The sequence below is a fragment of the Anomalospiza imberbis genome, chromosome 9 (assembly GCF_031753505.1).
Source record: "Anomalospiza imberbis isolate Cuckoo-Finch-1a 21T00152 chromosome 9, ASM3175350v1, whole genome shotgun sequence".
Taxonomy (NCBI): Eukaryota; Metazoa; Chordata; class Aves; order Passeriformes; family Viduidae; genus Anomalospiza; species Anomalospiza imberbis.
The window spans coordinates 21,797,798-21,821,843 of NC_089689.1; the positions used below are offsets into that span (position 1 = coordinate 21,797,798).

The 24,046-nt window shown below is 43.3% G+C and overlaps 1 protein-coding gene across 2 annotated transcripts in view; it reads right to left on the minus strand.

The window, feature by feature from the left end:
- Window positions 1-24,046, minus strand: part of EIF2B3 (eukaryotic translation initiation factor 2B subunit gamma) — a 99,556-nt gene continuing 75,510 nt past the window's right edge. For both annotated transcript variants that reach the window (XM_068198594.1, XM_068198593.1), the window contains 2 exons: window positions 10,646-10,749; window positions 1-222 (listed from right to left, as the gene is read on the minus strand). In XM_068198594.1, coding sequence (XP_068054695.1) covers window positions 170-222; window positions 10,646-10,749 — 157 coding nt within the window. In that variant the 3' untranslated portion in view covers window positions 1-169. The remainder of the gene's footprint in view (window positions 223-10,645; window positions 10,750-24,046) is intronic.

Sequence of the window (24,046 nt, forward strand, 5' to 3'; positions counted from 1 at the left end):
TCCGCTCTGCAAATACTTCTTTATTAAGACATAAATATAAAGCTGAACAGGAAAGGAGCAATGACAGGGTAAACCATGCCAGTACTGATCTGTACGGATGATCTTACGATGCTTGAACATCTGGTTCTGCTGCTGGCTTCCATAAAATCATCTTTAAAAGCTTCTCGGGTTATATCTCCATCAGCTGTTCGGTGCCCACAATGACTTCATTAACATGTTTGGCTGAAAAGAGAGAGGGAGGAAAAGAAGAGCAATTGAGTTTTGCAGCAGAGCTTCAGACCTTGCATTTTTCAAATCTGCAACTTTAAAACAAATGAGAAAAGCAGATTCTGGGGAACTCAAATAGAGATTTGCTGAACTTCAGTGTCTCTCCGACAGTATCCCACACACATGGTGAAAGCCTAAACAACTGACTAAACATCAGGAGATTTCTCTAATGAGAGTTTTCACATGTATGTGTCACTAATAAACACGAGAGGCCCTACGGAAGTCACAGCTGCTACTGACAGGTGTACACCTAGGTCAAAGCAAGGAACCATCAACATCCAACATGGAGATTAGACATAAAATTGAAGATCAGTAATCCACCCTGGCCCTAAAGAGCACTGTCTACCCCAAACTGCTTGGACACTGGGGGGTAAAAGGGCTGCTCAGCACCAGGGGGCCATCACCGAGGCAGTGTGAGATCCTCTCAGCAATCTCAACTCAGCCCTAGCAGCCTAAAAACAAGAGGTTTTTTGTGTTTTGTTTTCTTTCTTTCTTTGTTTTTTTCAATTTAAACCTGACCCTCCTGTGGAGCAAATTTGTTGGAGGGGCAATTTCTTCAAGGTCACTCCTTTGCCTGTTCCCAGGAGCTTTGCACAGCCCCAGTGGACACATTAATGTGCCAGTCCCTGGCCCAGCACTGTTAATGCACTGTACTAAAGAGCCTTCCCTTTAAAATGCAAAAGCAGCCTGTCAGGGAAGGACTGCAAATAAAAGATCTAAAGCCAAAATAATAAAAACACGCAACTGAAAGCCCAGTGCCTAAAAAACCCAAGCATGTGGCCTCAGAGCATGACACAAAGCTGGTGTGCTCAAAGTGGGTGTCCTCAGGGTACTGTGGGGGAGGTGGTGAATCTAAACTGCTCTCCAGGAGCTGGACACCTATTCAGGTGGAGCTCAGGTGGTGTGTCCTATGCCCCTAGGCTCTTCATCTTACCTCCTGCAATTAGGAATAACAATTGCCTCTGGAGCCTGGGATAAAGTGTCAAGGCCTGTGAGGGACTGGGATACACCACTGGAAGCTCTGGTGTCTCCCACACCTTACACAGAACTGGGGGTAGATAGCCAGGGATGATGGAAATGATGAGCTGTGTTTTATTCACCCACCTAAAACTGCTTCCCTCAGGGGAGTGGATCTTGCAAGACTGCTGCAAAACAACAAATATACCACCTTTGGCTAAAGGAAGAAATTCCTGGCAATCATTAAAGTGGCTGGGCCAACATGGTGCTTCTCTTGGTTTAAAATTCAAGAGGCAACCTTTGCACCATGCAAACCATTGCTCCAGCAACGGTTTGATCAAATTCTGCTCTATAAACTTCAAGGAGTTCTGCACTGTGCAAGATAATTTCTCACTACAACTTCAACCCCACAATCATATGGATCATATGCAATCTTCTCAGCCTGAGGGACAGAATGGGTGAGCCACACCACTTCCTTTCAGAGACCCTGCGTGAAGGCTAAAATAAGGAGACCAAGGGGCTGCTTCTCACCTACAGCATCAGATTGAGACATTTTGCTCTTTGCTCAGGGTATTTATTGTAAATTGATAATTATTCCTGGAGCCTCACAGGAACATCCTGGAGCTCAATCTCCAGCACTTTGGGCAGGATGAGCAGAGGTGGATGCAATGCTCAGGAAAATGAGGGGCTGACTGTACAAGTGCCAGGTGCAAACATGATGTAGGTAGCAGCACACAACTTCTCCAGGACAGCTCTTGCCAATTGCCCCAAGTCCAGCCTTCAGCACCTCTCTCCTCCCGTCCTGGACCCCACACAGCCTTGCCAAGGTACCTCAAATCCAACCTGCAGCATTTCTTGCTATAACATTCCTCATCCCCAACAACTTTCCCAATATATCTCAACAGGCCCTGTAGCAACTCCTGTGACTCCATTCCTGAACCTCCTCCAAGCAGACTATCTATCATGTTGATTTCTATGATGTGAATAAGACCCTGGCTACCATCCAGTGAGAGTAATTATATTATGCCTCTGCAGATTAAACATGCCTTCATCTAGGCTTATAGAGAGCCATGTCAATTTATGGTTCTATATATAGGTTATCTGTAGCAATACTTTTTAATAAGGAACTTCTTGCTTCATTTCAGACAGCATCCTCCACGGTCCTAAATGTGCAGAACTGGGATGGGTCCTGTCACATACCTTGCTGGAGAGGTGGTACAGACTATTTGTATTTTGCACTGACATGCTTGCAGCAGTCTTGTATTTTACATGTGATGAGTTCAAAATGCTTCTTGAGAATGGGTAAGAGCATTTCTGTTTTACAGATGGGGAAACTGAGGCAGCAGTGAGTTTAGGGAGCTTAAGCAGTCAAAGCCGCATGGGAAATTGGAGCCTGCATTCCCTCATCTCTCATCCCTCTGCCTGTTTCATCTCCTCCTTGATCCCTGTGGCCAGATTCCCCAAAGTGGGCACACATGATATGTCACTGCTACCTCAGACTCATATGAAATCACCAAACTGATTTCCTCTTGTAAAGGCTTAAAGAAAATACATGAATCTGCCTGTCTAAAATCCGCGAGAAAGTTTTTAAGCGATAAAGGAATGGTTTTGCTAGAAACAAAGCCTCATTCCACACCCCAAGGGGATGTGGTAGGCAGATAAGGATTCACCCTGCTTCCCTCTTCCATTCCCAAAGCCCTTCTTGAGGAGCGAAGGGAATTCAGACTCCAGTGCGTGTGCCAGAGAGCTGAGTTGTGGATAGTGTTTCATTATCAGACGTGGCTGCCAGTTGCCAGTGGCTCTGGCTGGTACCAGCAAGCTCAGTTCCCGCAGAAACTCTGCCTGAAACTCTGGGGGAGGAGGGAGAAGTATCTCACATGCTTTGCTGTTCAGCTACATTTCTCCTTCCCCAGCTCCCCATTACGGATTTCTTACCAGGCTGCCTTTTATCTGACACTGGCAGGGTTACAGATGCATTCAGCCCACAGAGAAAGAAGACAGATTAGAGAAAGGACTTTGAGAAAGCCTTAAGAGTTGGACTCTTCAACCTTAAATCATGTTCAACTAGATCTTCTCAGACTGGGAGCATCTGGTGCTAAGCAAATCCAGAGCTGATCAACACATTCAACCTCCTGATTAGCACTTTGCCTCAACTTGCTGACGCAGCCCAGCCTGAAGTCTGCCTGGGTGCTTGAACTGAGTGTCCACGGAGACTTTACTGAGTGTAAATCAAAAACCTGTCACTCGTTATATATGCGTTCCTGCTTGGGAAGACATTTGTTTACACATATTGTACACTAGTCCCTTAAAACATACGCACAAGGCGAGCTAGAGAGCAGAGCAGCTTTTGGTGCTTGGCTAAAAACAAATTGTAATGCAAATAAACAGAGGGGCGGAAATGACTGCGCAGCCCAGCACAAACCCCACCAGCAGGCTGGGGGCCGGGGACCCAGCGCTCCCCAGCCTTCCTGGCAGGTTCCTGCCAAGCCACTCACAGAAAGGGGATGCGTGAGCATTCCTTTAAAAGCCATGTGAAAGCATCTCCTTGTTGTTTGCTCAATTAGCCCCAGACAGATTGCTGCTGCTGCTGCTGCTGGTGGCAACGCCGGGTTGTAAAGGAGGAGGGGAAGGAGGGGAAAGGGAGGTAAAAAAAAAGAGAGGAAAAAAAAGGGTTAGGGCCTAGGCCCAGGACCACCACGAAGTTTCAGCCCTCAGGGGCTCCAGAAAACGTTCAGTTTACTCACTCAATTACATACACTGTTTTATAAACCCTTTAAAATAAAATAGAAAACAGTCCCTGGCACAGAATTACTGCTCTATTATACAGCAGTGATGAAAGCCACTGCTGTGTATTTGCTCTCTTTAAAGCAAGAGATAGTTTAACTTAAAAAACTAGGTGGGGGGGAGGGGTGGCTGCAGAAACGCATGCACGAAAACACGCTGTGGGTGGTTCCCACCACATTCACCCAGGACAGAAAGGATCAGAGAGTGGGAGAGAAGAGCAACTTGTCTCTGCAGTGATGGTTGGCTCTGGAAAAGCAGCCAGGTTGGGGGGGGAGAGGAACTAAAGGGGCTTAAGGGGATAGGAAGCAGCTGAAGCTTGACTTTGGGAGGCTGGAGGGTGTTTTAAATTACATGTACAGATAAAGAAGGGAAGCAGGTGATGGGGGTTGATTTGTTTGTGTTTACAGAGCAGTGGGACTTTCCAGTCAAGGCCTGTTCTCTCCTCAGCCAAGCTTTACTTACATGATCACTGGAGACCAGGGTGACCACACTGTGGCCCCACAGGCCAGGCGTGTCTCACAATTTCTCCCAAGTGCCAGGTCAGCCCCAATGTGCAGGCATCAGTTGGGCCCATGGGTCCCCAGCAACAATGATCCTCACGAGCTGAGTGTTCCAGCTGCTCCCAAGATTCCTTTATGCAGGGAACAAGGGATGTGCAGCTCACCCCAGGGAGTTGGTGGTAGCTTCAGGCAGATCAGTTCTGGCCCACAGCTGGGGCCTCCAGCCCACAGAACAGACAGGCAGTAGAGATCTTAATTCTGTCTTACATCCAACAACCACCAGTTCTCAGTGCTGGTGGCCCCATGGTTCAGCTGAGGATTTTTTCGTAGTTCAACCAGAATTAATCGCTTTGCTCTCAAACCCTTCTGTGGACTAGATGTGTCTTGAGAGTGTGAAGGTAAGAGTGATTCAGTGCCCAATGAGAGATGACTTTACTGTGGCTTGGAGCAGATAGATTGAGGGAGTAGAGGAAGAGGACAGAGATGCATGGGGAAGTGATTGGTCTTAGAAGAAAAGTTAGTAAAGGGAAAAGGAGATCCAGAGCTCGGGATGTGCCTAAGATAGCAAGCTCCTTGGGGAGGGGGACATGCTTGAAGTCCTCATACTGGGACAGAGACCTAGCAAAGTGTGTGAGAAGGGATTGGATTGCATCTATGAGTGCTCCCATGGACTATCACCCCCTCACAGCAAATGCAAGCAGGGATCTCAAAACAGCAGTCAGTCTGTCTATATCTTAACTTCCTGATTTGATGGCAGAGGTGCCATATTTGCCTGCAGCACTGGACACAAGTCCTCTTCCCTTCTCAGCATCCATTGGGGTGTTCTTCCTGGCTCTTGCATGTGCCTGAGCTCTACCACAGCAGAAGTAGTTATTTTCTCTGCGTGGAGCATGTAAAAATATTTCCACAAGGTTATGAACTGCTGCCTTCTGGGTAGACTTCAATATCAGCATGCTGCGAATGTGGCAGCACATTTAACCCGCTCACTCAGGAAGCCTGAACTTCCCTGGCTGGGAATGACAGTATGCACAAGTGTGGCAGTCCCCAGCAGCAGAAGAGACGACAAAGCATCGCTGGATGGATATTCTAAGGAAGTTTTGCGCCACTGGTAAGGCCAGAACTCATAAACCATTTTTATACAACTTGGAAAGGAGGCTTATTAGGATTAGTTAGCAGTATAGTCACTGCATAGTCACTGCAACAAAAATGTCAACTATTTAAGAGATGCCTGTTTTAACTGCCAACAATATCTTTGTCATGGGCATTCAGTAGTTAAACTACTTTAGGGAGAAATCTTACTGATCTCTCAGTTTTGCTATAAATTCACACCATTCCTACATCACCTCCAGCTCATTTTGCACCCCTATGCACAATATACATGTGTGCACTGTTTAGTCTGTGTCTGTTCTTCATGAGCTTTCCTAACTCCCATCTGCACAGCAGCATGCCTTCTGATCCCAACCCTGTGTCGTGCTAAGTGTTTTCAGTTCCTGAAGACTGCACCAGGAGGTACTCAGCATCTTGCAAGAGCAGATGCTCGCCCTTACTTGAATGCAGTGAGAGCATCAGAAAGTCTCTCAGTTCCTTTCTGTCCCTATCCTGTTAAATCTCGGCTCATGTGAAGCCTCCTCACAAGCAGGGAACCATTCACATGTGGAGGTACCTGCCTTAGAGGATGACATTAGAGAAAAATGTGCTCTTTGGCCCTCATTAAAATAAAACAATCTTATTCTGTTTCATTGAGAAGTCCTGGGACTCCAAGCTTGGAACAAGACTTGGAAAATGATTGGAAACGGGAGCCAGTCCTTACTGGATGTGTGCCTTTTTCTCTTCTTTTGAGAAACCACACAGTTTTGGCTATGTGATAAGCCTTTGAAAAAAATCTGAAGTTTGCACATGTTCTCAGGAGGACAGTTAAAAGCTCCAGAGACTGCAGTGAGCACTCTTGACCATGGAAGTGCAGGAGGAAGACAGGGCTTCCTCCAAGCTGTATGGACCAGTGGAGCACTTGGCACAGAACCACCCCCTTCCTGTGCCCAGTATGAGCCTGCCCGGGCATGAGAGAAAGGGATGCAATCCAACTGAAAGCAGTTAAGGAATGAATGCTAGATGAAAAAAGGAGCATGGGACTGTAAGGGAAGGGGACTGGAAATAGCAGCTATGGTCAGACCAGAGGAGGTGTCAGGCGGGTGTCTGGGAATAACCAAGTAAGAGAGAAAAACAAAAGTCTCTGTGGGAGAAAGATTAGGAGAAAAACCAAAGAGAAGGCTAGGACTGGGATGAGCCTGGTGCTGGGACAGAGCCATAGTGGAGAGCTGTGAAGCAGGAGTCAGGATCAGGTAGGACATAGATCTAGTTGGAGCCCCATGTCTGATACTGGAAATAAATATGCAAATAAAACATCCCAGCCCCAATGACAACAGAGATGAAAGCAAGGGATAAGGTAGTGAATTTTATACCAGTTTTGCTAGTTTTATACTTTGTGTGAATGTTTACTGTTTCTGTTCCTGGTGTTGCTTTGAAGAAAGGTTAGGCCACTTTACCTTGAAGAAAGGTTAGGCTGCTTTACCACATATGCTGGTTCCTGGCTAACCGATACCAGATGTACAACGCTCTCCCTGCTGAATCTGGCCGAGAGACTCCTCTGGGAGCTGTACTTAGTGACTCCAGGCTCATCTGACTCCTCGACTGGCCCATCACAAGCACTCCCTCTCTCTAGTGCTACTGCACTGAGCACATGATGCTTTTGAGCTCCTCTTTAAAACCAGGTTTATCAAAAAGGCTGCAGTGTAGTCTTAGTAACTGTCTTCAAAACAGTGATTGAATGCTCTGTACAATATTCAGTTCTTTCAGAATACTGTCTGCCATTTCCTATTCCTCTAAGAATTACTGCCTTTTTCTTAGGTACCAACATGTTTTTCAAACTGCCACCTGGGAAGGTAGCTTTCACAAAGCCCATCTGTTAATTCTCTGCTAGCAAATTCCTTTAAGTATCAAAGAGGAATGAAAGTGGATGCTTCCAAGGCATGGTAATAAAAGCAGTAGGAGAATAGCAGGGCTCTCAGGAGGCATGGCTTGCAAATCCAGAACTTAAATAAAACACCATACCGTCAACAGAGACATTTAAAAATACTGTCTCTGGCCAGCGCTGTGACAGGGTGGAAGTCAATGCAGGACTGGGATGACACTGCTGACAGTTACCTGCACTCCTGTGTCTCCAATTTTGTTTTTAGTTTGAAAGTACCAGGTTGCCTCTGATCTACCCCTGTAACCAGTGATGGAGCATTCCCTCTATTTAGGTGTCAAGAGATTTGCCAAGCCCATTATTAAGTGATGAGGGCTCCCACCATGTCCCCAGGGAGATTATCCCACAGCCTACCAGACCACATTGTTAGGAAAATGCTCCAGATAGCCAACATAAATTGTGTTTAATTCAATCCCATTACTCCCAGCTGTACCATTTGGACCACCCTAAATATACCCATATTATTCTGCAGAAGGAAAAGGATGAGAGCTGGTTTAAGTTACGTTTGCCTATCATTTGTGGTAGCTGTTCTCCTGCCATCCTCCTTGCATGGGACTGGAATTCATTTTATGAAAGGAGGTCAGTGCACCTCTGGCTCAAAGAGCTCTTGTACCCCAAGCTGCCTGGGCAGTGTGGCCAGGACTCATATGGTAGAGCAGGGAGCATACAGCCAGTTCTGCAGCAAAGTCAACTGTGGGATCTGCTTGGGGCTGTGTAGGATGATTCAGGGATATTTCTACCTTTGATGAATCCTGGCTGATGTTCTGGAATAAGGGACTGCTATATTTTTTTTAATGTTTCTGGGAAGGTGTATGGAGTTTTGCTGAGGAGGTTTCTACTCCCAGAAAGTGGAATGTGTAACTCCCAGACTAGGGTCAGCAGCCAGCAGCTACTGCTTATGTCTGCTGAAGGGTGATCAGCTTGCAAGAAAAGGTGGCTCCTACCCAAGAGAACTACGTTTTTTCTTAACCCAGCCATGGAAGCTCAAGTTTGAAGAAGGAAAAGTTACCAAACAGAAAAAAACAGCCAAAGTCTTGATGAAGGGTGCAATATGGAAACATACTTACAGGGCCACACCAAAAGCTTGGCCCAAGATACAGGAAGTCTTGGGCAGGGGAAAGGAAGTCATGACATGCTTTCACAGAGAAAAAGAGAAGACCCAGTCTACTATGGGATCAGTCAAGGTCAGAAGAGACATGCTGGGCTGGAAAGACTCCATGGTGCAGGAAATAAGTCATGAACTTCACAGACAGATCCCAGACCACCAAGGCAAACCTGACCCCCAGACCAAAGACATTCTAGAATGGTTAGGAAACTGAGGCAGGAAAATGAACTGAGGCTTTACTATTTTTTCTTGCTCAGCATAATGGTGTATTTATAATCTACCTGAATATGTCTCTGCTAGTGTCAATCATACATTTCTAAACAGTTTAACTAGAGGGCCCCCAGCCTCTAGTTAACCCAAGAAGTGGGTTTAAACTTCGGGGAGCGGAGCAGCAGATTCTCAAGAACAGGCAAATGATCCATGGGTACAGCTCTGTTACTCTCCCTGCAAAAAAAACCTACAGACCCTGAAAAATATTCAGACAAGGATGACAAAGACAATCAAGAAGAAAGACCAGTTTTCATACTACAGTCAACCAGATCAGTCTGCACCCTGGAAGATACTTCTGAAGCGGTTGTGATCAAGGTCAAAGGGTGATATTTCTGTTTGGGATCATCTACTAAACAAATCAAATATATTCCTGTTTCCTAAAATAATAGCTAAATCTACACCCTGTGTCCTCATTGCTCACACAGCAGGTTAACAACCAAACATGCCCCAAGACACCTCTCCTGGTGATTCATGCACGTGTGTAGCTGCAGCACTCAGGGACATGGTTTAGTGGTAGACTTGGCAGCGTTAGATTTATGGTTAGACTTGATGATATGAAAAGGTCTTTTCCAACCTAAATGATTCTGTGACAGGGGGCAATGAACCCCACAAAGGACACTGATTCAGACTGGTGTGATGGGCAAAGCTATGAGCAGACACAGCCACACAGAGAACAAGACCACAGTGAACTCACTGTGTTACCTACAGTATCACAGACTTGCAACTGCAAGATCAATACTTTGTTTTTATGAGTCCCTTGTACTTTCAGTTTCAATTTAAGGAAAATTTGTCATATGTGAAGCTGACAACAGGTTATGCTATACTACATTAAGTTCAAACACTGCTCCCTGTCAAGACACTTAGAATTGGGAATCCACTCACAAAGACAAAGCAAGCAAATAAATCCTGATCTGACTAAATAACTTCACATGGAGCCTGCAAAGGAACTCACTTTTGTCCTCGGTCCACACACTGGAGCAGGGACCTGCCAAACCCCAACCATAAATATTCATTAAAAAGCCTCTGCTTGGGATGCAGTCACTGAAACAGCCATTTCCTGCCCATTATCTCTTAGGGCAGGAAATCAACAGTTCCACTCATGCGGTTACCACCGAGCCCTCACCACCAGCACTCCCACTGGATGGCTGAACTTTGTATAAATGAGGGCCACGTAGCTGTATCCTTTCTGAAGCCCCAAAATAGTACTTCATGGCAGTAAAGCAGATGTGAACGTAGCTGTCCTTGTACTTCATACTGAGCACAGCAGCTCCTAATATGATGTTCCACCTCAAGCTTTTGCTTGGAGCAAAGTGAATGGGAGCATACTAGCACTGTGGGTTGGGAGCATCTACAGAGAAGGATGTTTGTGTGATCAACAGATTTGCCTGCTTTTCCCCTGTCACTGGCAAAGATTACTAGTCAAAATAATGGCTCCTTCTGCTGAGGACAACCTCAGGCTGATCTAATTGTGGTCTCTGGGAAAAGACTGTCTCAGCACCCAATCTTGTTCTTTATAAGAACAACAGAGCTTTGCTGCCAACTTCAGATGAGCAAACCACTGAACTTATGCCAAGAAGCTGTACTTTCCATGAAAAAAAAAATCCTGATATTATAGGACTCCCCACTGTAGAACTGCCACAGTTTACTATCACTTCCTGAAGAAGCAGGAGTAAAATCTCAAGGAAAAAGTTCTGAAAATTATGACACATGCACAGTAAATACAACTTTTGTACTTACCTTTGGTTTCCAGCCTCTGATCACTTCCAATCAAACAGTCCTTGATGTCTGCACCCTTCTCTATCACAGCATTATGACAAATAACACTGCCCTGAAGACAGCACCTACAACATAAACACAAGCAAAGCAAGAAAATAATTTAAATGACAGATACAAAATAAAGGTATCCACTGGAATAGCTAATGACTCTGTGACATGATCCTGTAAGTAGGTTCAGTTCAGCTCCTTTCTCAAAAACTCCATTCTTCTCTTGATCCTTACACCCAGTTGCTGGAAAAACTAAAATGCCAGGTGTCAGATTGGGTTTGGAAAAAAGAGTTTGCAGTTTTACCTCCTGTTAGAACAGCTTTCCTCTATATTTCCTCAACAGAATAAATACTTAACTGAATAAATAAAGACTTGGGACCTGGATCAAGTCTTGTATTTTCCACAGACAGTCTGGGTAACTGCAGGGGTGGCTTCTCTACTCAGCTCCCCAGCTAAAAACAGGAGCAGCAGCACAGTCTTTCTCTGCAAGTTTTGCTGAGCAGTTTTATGCATTCCAACTTGCCAGGCACTAAGAAAAGGTGGAGAGAAGGGGCAGATCAATAGCTCAGCTGGTTGGCTTTGTTCATGCTACATTCAAGCACCCAAACATGATTATTCTGCAGTACTAAACCAAGGAAACCCACACTAGACCTATGCTACCTGCCTTGAGTATCTCCACGTTCATGTTGCCTTTGAAACCACTAAGTCTGAAATACTACACAGGATGGAACTTCAGCAAAATGTATTTGAATCTGTGACAACCAGCTTTCAAATCTGCCAATCCCACCATCCAGAGAGGAAAGGAGTTCAGAGTCCAACTGCTGGGTTTGTAACTTCTCTACTGAGAGATTCTGAGTTACTGCATTTCTCTGAACACCTTCTTCCAAGAAGCTGGAACTTGTCAATCTTAACTAGTATCTGTGATGTGTCCTGAAATGCTATTCCCTCAGCATGATGTGTCATGTTAAATAGCATTAAATGTAATTTCTTTCAAACCTACAGAGAAGCAAATAGCTGTGAATCAAATGATTTCTTTCCTTATTTTCACATGTGCAAAGGTAGATAGGAGTCATTGAAGGACAGAAAACATAGCTAAGATGTATCTGAAAATACTAACACTCATCAAAACCAGCTGATTGGGAAGAGGGCATAAGTGAGATGTATAACCCTGGAGAGATGCAGGTAATCTGCTCCCCCCCCCATATAACTCAATATTAATCCTAGTGTGAACCATAGCATCTCATATGTGCTTCCCAGTATTTCTGTCAATATTAATTACAGTAACTGTGAATATTATCAGTCCAACAACTGATCTCTGTCAAAACCAGAAGTTTTTGGCTTCAATGACCTTCTGTGCACAGTGAGTTGCACAGTTTAATGACCTGCAGCCATTCCCCACCTTGGTTACGGGCACCACCACTACTCTCTGCACTAGTGAAGCACGGCTGCAGTGCTTCTTCAAGCTGGCTTGTGGACAGAACTGTTAGCCTGGAGTCTGAATTAACAAAGGAGTTTTGGTATCAGGTCAAAGCCTTGAGCCTCAATTCTGTATTGAATGGAGCACTAGTCAGGTGAGGTACTCAGAAGAGTGAAACATCGATCCTCACTCCAGACCGCTGATGTCAAAATTAATTCATAGTATTTTCCTGCTCACACAACACTATTATCTAGAACAAAGAATTTACCATTAAACATATTACAATTCTGTTGCTCGTGTGAGTCAGAGCAGAAACCATCTGCCCCACAAAACCACCATTAATTCTGCAGGAATAAAAGCAATAAAACTGGACCTCAGTTGCAGTGGTTCACAGTTACAACCCCCTGTGAACAAACTGTCCCCTCTGAACAATTATTCTTTTGACTCACTTAAACTCCCCCCTCTGCTGACCTATAAGGAGGCAATATGAGCAATTATTCTACAAGCAACCAGCTCAGGTTGCTTTGGCATGGTTTTTACTAACATGTTAATAAGATAAAAAGCGGCAAAGATACACAGCAGACCCCTGCCTGTCTTTGCTCTCACACTGTCACGATCTGCTTCCTTTCCAATAGCCTCGTGTGCCCACACAGCGGCTCAGGCCATCGTCCTGTGCAACAGCAGCTGCTGAGAGCAAGAGCAATTGGCATTTATGCCGGGCTAGGGAAGGGATCACTGGAAGCAGGACTGCCCACTGCTGCCATCCTGACTTAATTTTTAACAGGACTAGCAAAGGGAATGGGAGAAGTTTCTCATTTCCCACTGAAATGGCTCCTATCCAGAACGTGTGCTCCAGCACACCTCCTCCTCTGTTGCTTTGAGCCAGTCAGATGAAAGCTTTCCCCTGCAAACTGTCAGGTTCCCACCATCTATTACTTCTCCTGAGCATGAGAGCAGCTGTGAGTGCACTACACCTCTCAGCATTACCCTCACGAAGGAGGATATTCCCTAAAAGAGAGGGGATTGAAGCTGTCGGTCTGGAGTTCAGGCCGGAGAATACTGTGTGTTCAGAGCCTGCTTGAGCATTGGCTTTCAACTCCCCGAGAAAGAATAGCATTGTAACCAAGAAACTGCTGATGACATTAACATCAAAGATAATGGAGGTTCCTGCCAAACCATTTTTTGGGAGGGACAGGCCAGGGAACCAAGATGAACTTGTCTGTGCCAGGTGCTTGCAAATCAACCCTTCCCTGGTGCCAGGGTAAAACAAAACCCAAGAACTCCACCACCCCAGGAGTTTCTTAAAACTTATAAACCCAACCAACTGCAGAAGTTTTAAAGCCATACTCAATGCTCAGATTACCCCAATCACACAAACCAGCAGCAAATCCGGCTTTTATTGCTCAAGTGGAACAAAACTTCAAGAGATAAAAACACAATTTGTGGGTGTTCCCTTCACCCGCTGACAGATGTAACACAGCCATTTTGAAACCACTTGTAAATGCCTTTTTTCTTAAAAAAAAAAGTCATAAAGCCTGCCAAGAGAAGTATTTTGTGTGTTTATTTAATTTTTACTATTTTTTTTTCAAGTTGAAAAGTAAGGAATAAACTTTTATTCTCTTACAGGGTAAATATCAGATCTCAGGGCACTGCTGTAGTCTCCTTAGCTAAACTGCCACCACAGTTCCTGCCTTCCATAACAATTAGGTGCTATTAGCCCTCAAAGGTGCTCTGACAGCATCCAGCTTCATCAACTCTGGTGTGTGTGTGCATACACACACATTGATGTACTGCTTTATAATGCAAACCATATTTATTTTTTCCCCTGAAAATGTAGTATATTTTTAAACTTTTCAGCACGGTGAAAACGGATATCTCCTGACCTTAAAATCCAAAGAACATGTTCAAACCCACAAGAGGAACTAATTTGGGGCATTTGATTTATGGCTGAAATTTCAATTTGATTTGTTTTAAGTGTAATCACAAAATGAAAGTCTGGCAGCTGGGTGTTTTTCAGAAAATAAATAAAAATATTCAGTGTACATCTGCATTCTAGAGAGAGCATTTTACAAGCCCAGTCCTGTAGTGGGAACAGATGTAGCTAAAGCATTAATTTGTTCTACAGGTACAACGTGTAAATGGGAGCATATGAGAGCATGTGTGCCTATGTCTGTGTGTCCGCTACGTGCCTGCATCTGAGAGACAGAGCCCGACTTTGGGGTGGGTTTTTTTGAAAGTGAGAGAACAAGAGCAAAAGGAGTAGTGGCCAAGGAGGCATGGGGGGATTACAAGGATTTAGGTCTTTAAACTGCAGACCACCTAACAAGATCACTCTGAAATGCCACTAATTTCAGTTAAGGCCACAGACCTCCCTTCCTCTGCCCTCCCTCTCTCCCCCATTGTAAACAACTAATCCCAGCAGAAAACAACAGAGAGCAAAATGTACACACATTCTGCAACATTCCAGGTCCTTCTTTATCTTTTATTTATTTTTCTAAAAGGTCAGCGTATGTATGGAGGGAGGGGGGAGGGGAAGAAAGCCAAAAAAACCTCAAGTCCATCTCTTGTGTGGGCTTGAAGGAAGCTGGGAGAAAGCAAAGTCCAAGAGCACACAATATGGAGCTTTTATAGCACAGCAATTCCTGGACTCGGCTTACTTTCCCCTCCCTCTATTTGTGGCAAAGTCACATAGCTTTAAACCAAAGGACAGGGTGGTCGATTACATCTGAAAGAAATGTAAAGAATTGGGAAAGAATTCCATCTCCTGTCGAAATTATAAATAAGGAAGTATTAATCCCAGAGACAGGCTGATTTATGCAGCCCTGGAACTGCTGACTTTCAGCCCGAGTATCGGTCTATAAATCAAACTCTTAAATCAAGTGTGTCAATCGCTGCAGCACTGTGATACTCGGGCAAAGCAAGGCACCTACCACTGAAAGCAAGAAGATTGCCAGGGGACTGAGGTGCCGTACCCTTCTTAATTTTCTGAAGTGTAAATCTGAGATCAAACATCCTTTGGGGGAACGGGAAATCAAAATACGCAGTGCTCAGCACACCGGGAGCAGGCAGCAGGAGTCCAAGACACAACCCCCTAATTACAGGCTACCCACTGATTATTTAGGACTCTGTGATTAAAGTGATGAACGCTCCTGGGAGAAAGGGGCTTAAGTAACTGAGGTCAAGACCTCAACTGCAGCTCTCGCCCTGGTTGTGCAAGCTTAGGAAGGTATGAATGTCACAGGTTTGCCTTACAGCAAATCTCCTGAAATGCCAATGGAAGTTATCCAGGCCTGGTACTTTAATCCAATTGTGCCAAAACCCCGACATAATCTCTGTTGGGCAGCAAAGTAAATGAGGTGTCTATAATGCAATGCTTAAAACTGTAGACTCACAAGAAAGAAAGGCTGGAGCACAAAGCCTAGGAGAGCCTGTTGGTACCGCTCTGCTGTGCCAAGCAGTCGGGTCTCGTGCGCCTCCAGATGAGCTACGAAATGGAGAGACTGACGCGGGAGTTAAAAGCAAAGGGTGACGTGCCTCAGCAGCTACTTTGCCGACTGAGGGGTAACAGATGTGAATTCCCCTGGGAGCAACATCCCCTTCTGCCCTGACCAAGGAGATAACAGCCACCTTAGGCACCTTAAGGACTCTAAGAGGTGGCAAGGAATCAGGGAGAGTTCTAAAACCTACCAGCAATCCCTGAAGGAATCCCCTGCTAGCTAGTGAGCTGGTGACTGGGACTCATGATCACAGGGATGAGGCACAAAGACCACGGAAAAACAGGGGAGAAGCAAAAACACAATTAGGGAACTTGGGAACCTGAAATGCTGCCTTTGCCAACATGCTTTATACACCATTACATTTTTACACCAACACACTTTTACACAAACACAAGAACTCTGGGCACTATGCATCTCACGTTATACATTCAAGTAAATACCAAAGCCTACAATAGATGCCAGCAGTACATGCTATAATTTATAGATATATTTCAAAGCAAGCATTCGTAAGTGAATTTGGCCTTTGATCTCCTGTTTTTCCCCTTGGGGGTAACAAAATCATTATACCCCTCTAAATTCTTTGCCCGTCTCTGAGGGTGTTTTCACTAAGGAACTTGTTTCATGTCTCTTTTCTAGCCAAGCTCATCACTGTGGTATGGCTCCTTTACACTTCTTCCCCACACCCTAAACATTTTGCATTACATATTGCATATACTTGCCAGCACTCGTATTTTCCAGTGAAAGTTCAACTGACCTTAAAGGATTGCCTCAAACATACCTTAATGTGTTTTATTAAGTGAAACTTAGGGTGCGGGGGGAGGTCGCCAGGAAGGTCATGCCTCACCTCCGAAACTTCAGTTACATCCAGCCGATCTTGGAACAAGCCAATTGGTGGCCTTTTATGTAACTGCAAGCTCAGGGCTGCACACTTCAGCACAAGTATGCTGCAAGGAGTTTACACCAGGAACACAAACAGGAAAACTGACCACCCTCTGGATTCTCTTTTGCAGAGTAGGAGGTGTAGGCCAGGTCCTACATGATTTTACAGACACTTCACTGTAGGCCAGGAAAAGCTACTCGTGTCTATGTGAAGGAAACAAAGCAGGAAAATTGTATGTTCACTACCACCTCTAAGTTTGCTTCACTTTCCCACCACATCACACAGACTGAGCGAGGTAACAGGCACAGTAAAAGGAGACTTTCTCTGGGGTTTCTGAAGCACAGTTCTGGATTGAGAGCTATGGCCTTTCAGAAGACATTATTGGTTAAGTCAGTTTCCATATCATGTAAGTTAGCTTGACATGGAAAAGGTTTTTGTAAATGCCACCCTTACAAATGAACCTGGCTTCTTAGATCCAAGCTGAACTTTTTCAACCCTTGTCTCCTCAGGAACTTAAGAGGCACGATGTGATAATTTCTTCCTCTACCATACCCGGGTGGGAGAAGATTTTAAAGAGCATCAGAGACATTCACACCTAGATTCCCACCAAAATCCAACAGCCATCAGCTGTTTGTGAAAAATCTCCATAGTCTTCGATTAGACCCATGTGGTTAGCAGGAGAGAGAAACTTATTTATAGCTCTGAAGTCAGACATAATCCTGTCCACCTGAAGAAGCAAATCAGCAGAATGAGAGGAGATATTTTAAAATGCCACTTTTCAGGACTCATCTGTGCTTTAAGTTCAACATTTGATGTACAAGATGTTTGGAAAACTGGGACGAGCTCCCTGCACTATCAGGGAAACATCTGCATCTGAGATTAAAGAGCAGGTGATTTATTTAAGAGAGGTTGATGTACCAGGAAGCTAGCCAGAAGAAAAATTTTTTTGAGGAGCTGCAGTAATAATGTTTCAGACACTCACAAGATAACAGATATTATATGAGAAATTTCCTCAATACATTAGATACAGTAGAATTTTACTTCAGTTGAAAGTAATCGAAAACCAGTTCCGCAAGTAGCTCCACCACTTCCTACTTACTAGTTTCCTACTTTGCAATTTCTTCCTCAATTTATCTTCCTGAAAGCAAACTCTGCTAGCCAGAGGTTGTCTCTATTCGGTATCTTACATAGCATATGCAGTGAATTAAATACTAGAATGAAAGTTATAATTCCTTACCAAAAATGTTCACAGATTAAAATCAAGAGGTGTGACAGAAAGGACGGAACCGCTACACAATCTAAAGAAATAAGACCCCTTTTTACAGGCAGGGACGACAATACATATCGTTTTCTTAATGAATTTAATTTTTATCCACTTCCATGACATATTTTATCCATATATTTAAGAGGAGCATGTGCTTTTTCTGAATGAAGCTCTCTCTTTTCATGTGTTTTCTGCGATATCTATTCTAAACTCGTTCTTCTTTCTAGGGAAGCAGGGAGCCAATTGGCAGTGTGAGATAAAGTGTTCAGGAGAAAACAGCCATCTTAAAAAAAATGGTTCAAGATACAAAATCCTTGGGAATTTCAGCATAAGCAGATCTTTATTTTCAGCTTTGCAAGCTATGGCGCTGGAAACAACTTCACCTCCTCATTCCTTTTCATGAGGTTATATACTGTAAAATATGTTGCCTTGGCAATAGGATCATTCCTTTGTACTGCCACTGTCCAAGGGGACAAAGACTACTTATGCACTGAACCTCTATAAAGACTCAATTCCACCCTGGTTTTAATTAGAACTTGTTTCAAACCACTGACTGTTTCTACGTCAGGTGCTGATTTGGCACTATTGAGGAAACAACCAATAAACTTCACAATCAATCTGCAGTTAGTAGTCAATCCAGCTCGCCTTGCTTGTTGTTTTCTTCCTTTGTACGTTTTCTCATACAAAGCAGTAATAAATTGAAGACATGTGGTAAACTAGAGTAGCCTTAACCAGTCACATGTGGTCTCTCTCCAGTCCCCTCACTGAGCAGAATTACAGCATCTGTCCACCTACTTTCATACAGGTAGCCAGAATACCTTTAACAAAACCCAGTGCATAACTTACTGTCTTCACATGACTGAAGAAGGACAATGCTAGTTTGGGCTGACAAAACATTTTTGGTGCCAGTTCTTTCTTCACATATCTGGGTACTTTAGTCCTTCATACTAATTTTTACTTCAGCCTCTTCCTTCTGCCCAGGGAGTCAGAACTCCAAGGTTTACCACATCTTCCAGTGGGACTCTTCTAACTTTCCCTCAGTCCTCAACACACATATCACCTCCCTGCAGTTTGTAACTCGAAGCCTTTGGTGTCACCTCCTTTGCATTCCAAGTTTCCTGATGCTGCAACACTTTGCAATTTGCTGGCTTCACAGTGCAGCCTGACCCAAAACATATCTGCCTTTTTAACCCTTCCCTTTCCAAAAGGTGACCTTAGCTGTGTGCCACATGGGGAACTTCAGCAGTTCAGTTCTTTTGGGTAGTATGTTTGTATGTGGTTCCAACAACATCCTGCAAACTTTACAAGCAAAGATATGAGGCTATTGTTCAATAATTCCTGCCCCTGCACAAACTCAATAACCTCAGTCACACCTGCAACCCCACTCTTACAGATCCTGAACCAAATGTCCACTGCATCAAGGCTATCTGCCAATTGTCTGCTGCAAACTCCTTTCTGGAGGGAACACTCTCCTTTTCCCATTGCTAATCCTGGTTTGGGATACAGTTTTTCTGTTAAAATTAGAGGTGAATCAAATTGAGCTTCCTTGGTTGCTCTGTGAAGATCTGGTACTTTCTTGCTGTGGAGGTGAAATCTAGAAGCAAATCTTGGGCCATTTGCTCTCTCTGATAATCAGAGCAGCCTATTTATGATTTCCATAAAATCATCATTTGAAGCAGAATGCTTTCCTGTATTTTCATGAAAAAAAATAAAAGCAGCAGAATACTTCATTTCAGACTATATCTACCACAGAGTCCTTATGGTACTGACTACCACCATGTCAACAAGACCTTTTCAAAGCATGGCTTACAGCAGACTCAGTATTTATCTGAGCTTTTAATGCTTGCCTTCTCAACTAACCTCTAAATAGTCCAAAGACCAGATTTTTTTCCCTACTAAACAGTCCCTTCCCCATAATCTTTACCAGGGAAACATTAATTTTCCATGACCAAGGAAAAAGGATATAATGTGCAAATAAAATGGCCAAGCTCCTTCCCGTAAGTGTATACACTGGGATAGTTTTACTAACAAACAAGAGATTTCGAAATATTTATCTGCAGGGATGGAATAAAAGATTCAACATGTTTTTCCTGTTAATATTATTTGCAATGCTCAGAGTGCTTCAGCACAAGGTCCTGTATGACCAGAGCAATTAGATGTTCCTGCTGCCAGATGGTAGCAAACTAAGTAAAACAACAAGAATGGTAAAAATAAAGCCAGTGTTTGATAAAAACCAACAAACCAATTGCTAAAACAAAAGCCAGAATAGAAACCTGACGCTAAATTAATCCATCCATATCTACGTCTCATTTCAAAACAGCTAAGTGTGCCTAAGTCTACCAAATGAAACAACATTATAGAACCATAGAGTAATTTGGGTTGGAAGGGACCTTTAAAGGCTATGTAGTCCATGCCTCCTTAAATGAGCGGGGACATCTTTAGCTAGACCAGGTTGATCAGGGCCCCATTCAGCCTGGCCTTGAACATTTCCAGGGATGCGGCAGTCCCAGCTCCTCTGGACAACTTGTGCCAAAGCCTCAAAACTCTTACAGTAAACAATTTCTTCCTTATATCTAGTCTGTCTTCTTTTAGTTTAAAGCCATTAGCCCTTGTCCTATCGCAGGAGGCTGAGCTGAAGTTTGTAATCATCAGTCTTATAAGTCCTCTTTAAGTTCTAAGAAGTCACAATAAGGTGTCCCTGGAGCCTTCTCTTCTGACCAACCCCAACTCTTTCAGTCTTCACAGGAGAAGTGCTCCAGCCCTCTGATCAGTATTATGTCTGATCCTATGTATTATGGTCCATAAAGTTGAGAGGTGTGGGAAGAGGGACTGACAGTGAAGCATGAGGCAAAAAAAGTGGTTGAGTACCTCAGCCTTCTCCTCATTTGCTGTGACCAGCTTGCCAGTCATGCGTATCAGGGGGTTAAATCTACCAGGCATTACTTTTCATTTGCAAATGGCACAATCCCCCTGGGCAACCAAGCTTCAGTCAGTCTTCGGGTGTTACATGCTATCCCTTTGCAAGAGAGCTACCATGAGGGGACTCCTGCACCAAAGATGCAGCAATCCAGGGACCCTCTTGTGCTGCTCGATCCCTGACAAAAACAGAGCAAAGAGAAGGGGCAGTCCTGAGCCACTGCAGAGACTAAGGACACACACAGCTACTGCAGGAACATCCACACAGACAAGGTTTTCAAGCGAACTATGATTTTAGCTCAATTAGTAGATTTTCTCCAGCTATGTAACTCAGTGCAGTCATTTGTCACTGAGCTCTAGAGAGCCATCCAGAGGGAAAAAAAGAAGTGTTTTGCCACTGCAGCCTGTCACCTGGGCAGTCAGCATCTCTCAGCACTTGAGCTGTTGTATAAATTACAACCCTCCCAGCTTGGTCAAGTACGTCCATCATTCAGCACATATGTAATCTTTGCTATTTTATTGTCTCATTGATGGAAGAATTAGCTGCACAGTGGGAAACACGTTAAGAAAGGACTACCAATTATTTTGCCCTGTTACTAACTTCTTTAATCCCCTGTAATCTCTTCTAAGGGGGGATTCATATCTACTCAAATCACTTCACAGGAGACATATATAATGTAATAGAAGCCCTACACACCAAAGCAAACAAACCCAGCTTCTGGTACTCCAGAGTATCAAATGCACCAGCCATTGCTGGAGGACAGATCATAATTTGCAAACAGTATGCAATGGACTGTCCAAACTAACCCCAGTTACTTGATCCATTCAGTTGAGAAAGCTATCATCACCTAGGCCATGACCTCTGTTCCTCCAATAATGAGGCAACCACTGCCTAATAAGAGATACCTGGTTTTGTTCTAAGCACCTTGTGGTGTTCCCACCTACACAGCAAGAACTTATCCATTTCAGAAGCTGGTATTAAATACCAGCTGTGAGGCTATTCAATTTTTTTTTCTGCTTTGGAGATATAATTTGTGGATCTTGACCCTGCAGGAATTATGGCACAGGATCCTCAATCACATTACAGAACTACCAAGAGAGAAACATTTTTAATTTTGTTTTTGGTGAGGTCTGTTTGTTTGTTCATTTTGTTTTGCTTTTTGTATATTGACCTGTATATTTGTATAGTGAACTGAAGCTGCTGATCACTTTTGCAGTTGAGATCGAAAAAAAAAAGAAAGATCCAACCCAGAGAAGCTAGAAGTCATGGAAGAGGCAAGGGAAATACCAAGGCAGTGCCATGTAGCTCTTGATAAATGAACTTAGAATGCAAAGCAATTTTTGCATTTGGTTGTTCCCAGTATCCCAACTTTAAAAGAAAAGATTTATTTGATCTTTCTTTCTTTTGAGTTATCTATACACCTTTGTCTTTTCCATAATAAGTGTCCTACTGCAGTCTTCTCAGCCTACTGCTTCAAGTTGGTATTACTGCAATGAACACTCCTGAGAATGGCCTTTAGTGACTATTCACATTTGACTTGGGCATTATTACAGTAGACCATTAGTCTGGTTGAGCTGCTCATGTCAGCATAAAAATGTATATGCTTTAAATAACACAGTTTTTATCCACGTCTCAATGCAATTTCAGAATTCTAATATACAATACCTTAGTTGGTAAAACTGCCTTACTTGTATGACATCTGCTATGCAATTAAAAAAATGAATTAGATCTGTCAAGGCACTTTACTATTCTCATTTTGACCCATATCAGCCAACACATACTGACTTTCCAATTAAAGATTAAGACATTTTCTGAAGTTGTGATTAGATAAAGCCTGAGCTGTTTTAGAGACACCTGGGAGAAGAGGTGTTTATAAGGAGTTGTCCACTGTGGACAGTTTAAAACACAACCACATATCATTTATCCACCTGTTGCAAATGGATCCATCAACACAAGTAAGAATGACTAGCATTTTAACAAAAATCCATCAGATTTAACCAAAGTAACGAAAGAGAGTCAAAATACGTTTAAAAAATACATAGAAAAATACATTAAAAATACATAGAAATCCTTCAATGCAAGCAAGGCTTCTTTCAACAAAACTCAGCAGCTAGAGTATTTCTGTTTCTCACTACCTATGTATGCATGAATTCATGCCCCTCTAATCTTAAGACTTACCATAATGCAATAAGAAATAATTTATCAGATCAATATCTGTGCAGATCTACATAATATTAATTTTGCAATAAAGATCCAGGGTCTATGGTCTTAATTCCAGCTGGAGAGGAATAATTACAAATTTGACTCCAGTGCATCAACGTGCAGTAACCACAGAGCAGCTAAAGGGGGTAAAGCCCATGGGACTGTGAGTTTTCACTCTTTGGTGGCTATATTGTTTTCACCAAGAGTGACTAGGGATTACATTGTTTTCTAGAAATCACAAAAATGTTACCCCAAAAGTCAGTTTATCTCTCTTAAAAATAATATATCACCAACTTTACGATGCTTGTGGAATTTTGTGAAATGCTTAACATAACAGTTCTGGGATCGATTTAGGATTTAGAACACTACTAAATGCCAATGCAGACAAACACAAGATGATTTGGGACTCTTCATAAAAATAGTGCTATTTATACACTTAGCTGCCTCTGCAATTTAATGGTAGAGCTGCTGACCTCATATGCAAAACCATACCATTATGACTGTGGCATCAATTCATTAATCAAAAAGACAGAGGGTCTCATGATCAAATGAGAGAGGTTCCTCTACTTTTTATGACAGTAGTGGTTGTGATACAGCCATACTGGATCCATCTGTGATTGAACTGGAAACCAGCTATTTTCTATACTCAATGGAATTCTGATTTATGATGTGCTTGAAATTACTGTGGATTTCTATTAAAGACAAACACTTTGTGGTAAGGTACCATACTTACCTGCAATTTAGTTATGTAACAGTAGTATCCTCCATAGACCCCACATCCTTTGGGGTTTTATGTTTTTCAGATATGCAACTTTCAGAGCCAACTTGGCATTTTTTAAGAGTTTGGCCTTTTTCCTGAGGCCCTAAGCAAACCTCAAGCCATGAAGGAGCAGAGAATTTATACAGGTCTGCACAGACTCAATCAGCAGTTTCCTTTCCACTGACATCCACAGGAAGCCAGCATGTATGGAAAGATGGGGGCATGCAGACATCAACAGTTACAGACAGGCCACTTTTCCCACATTTGGAAATGTACAGCTCAAGGCTAACTATTTAGTCAGTGTCTTTAGTGCATGAGAAACCTCTACTAGCTGGCAGATTCTCTCTTTGAAAAGTTTATTAATTCATTCTATTACTCAGCACAGGCAATAGTAAAGTAAAGACTGCAGGATGACAAAAAAAAGGGCCAAAGAAAAT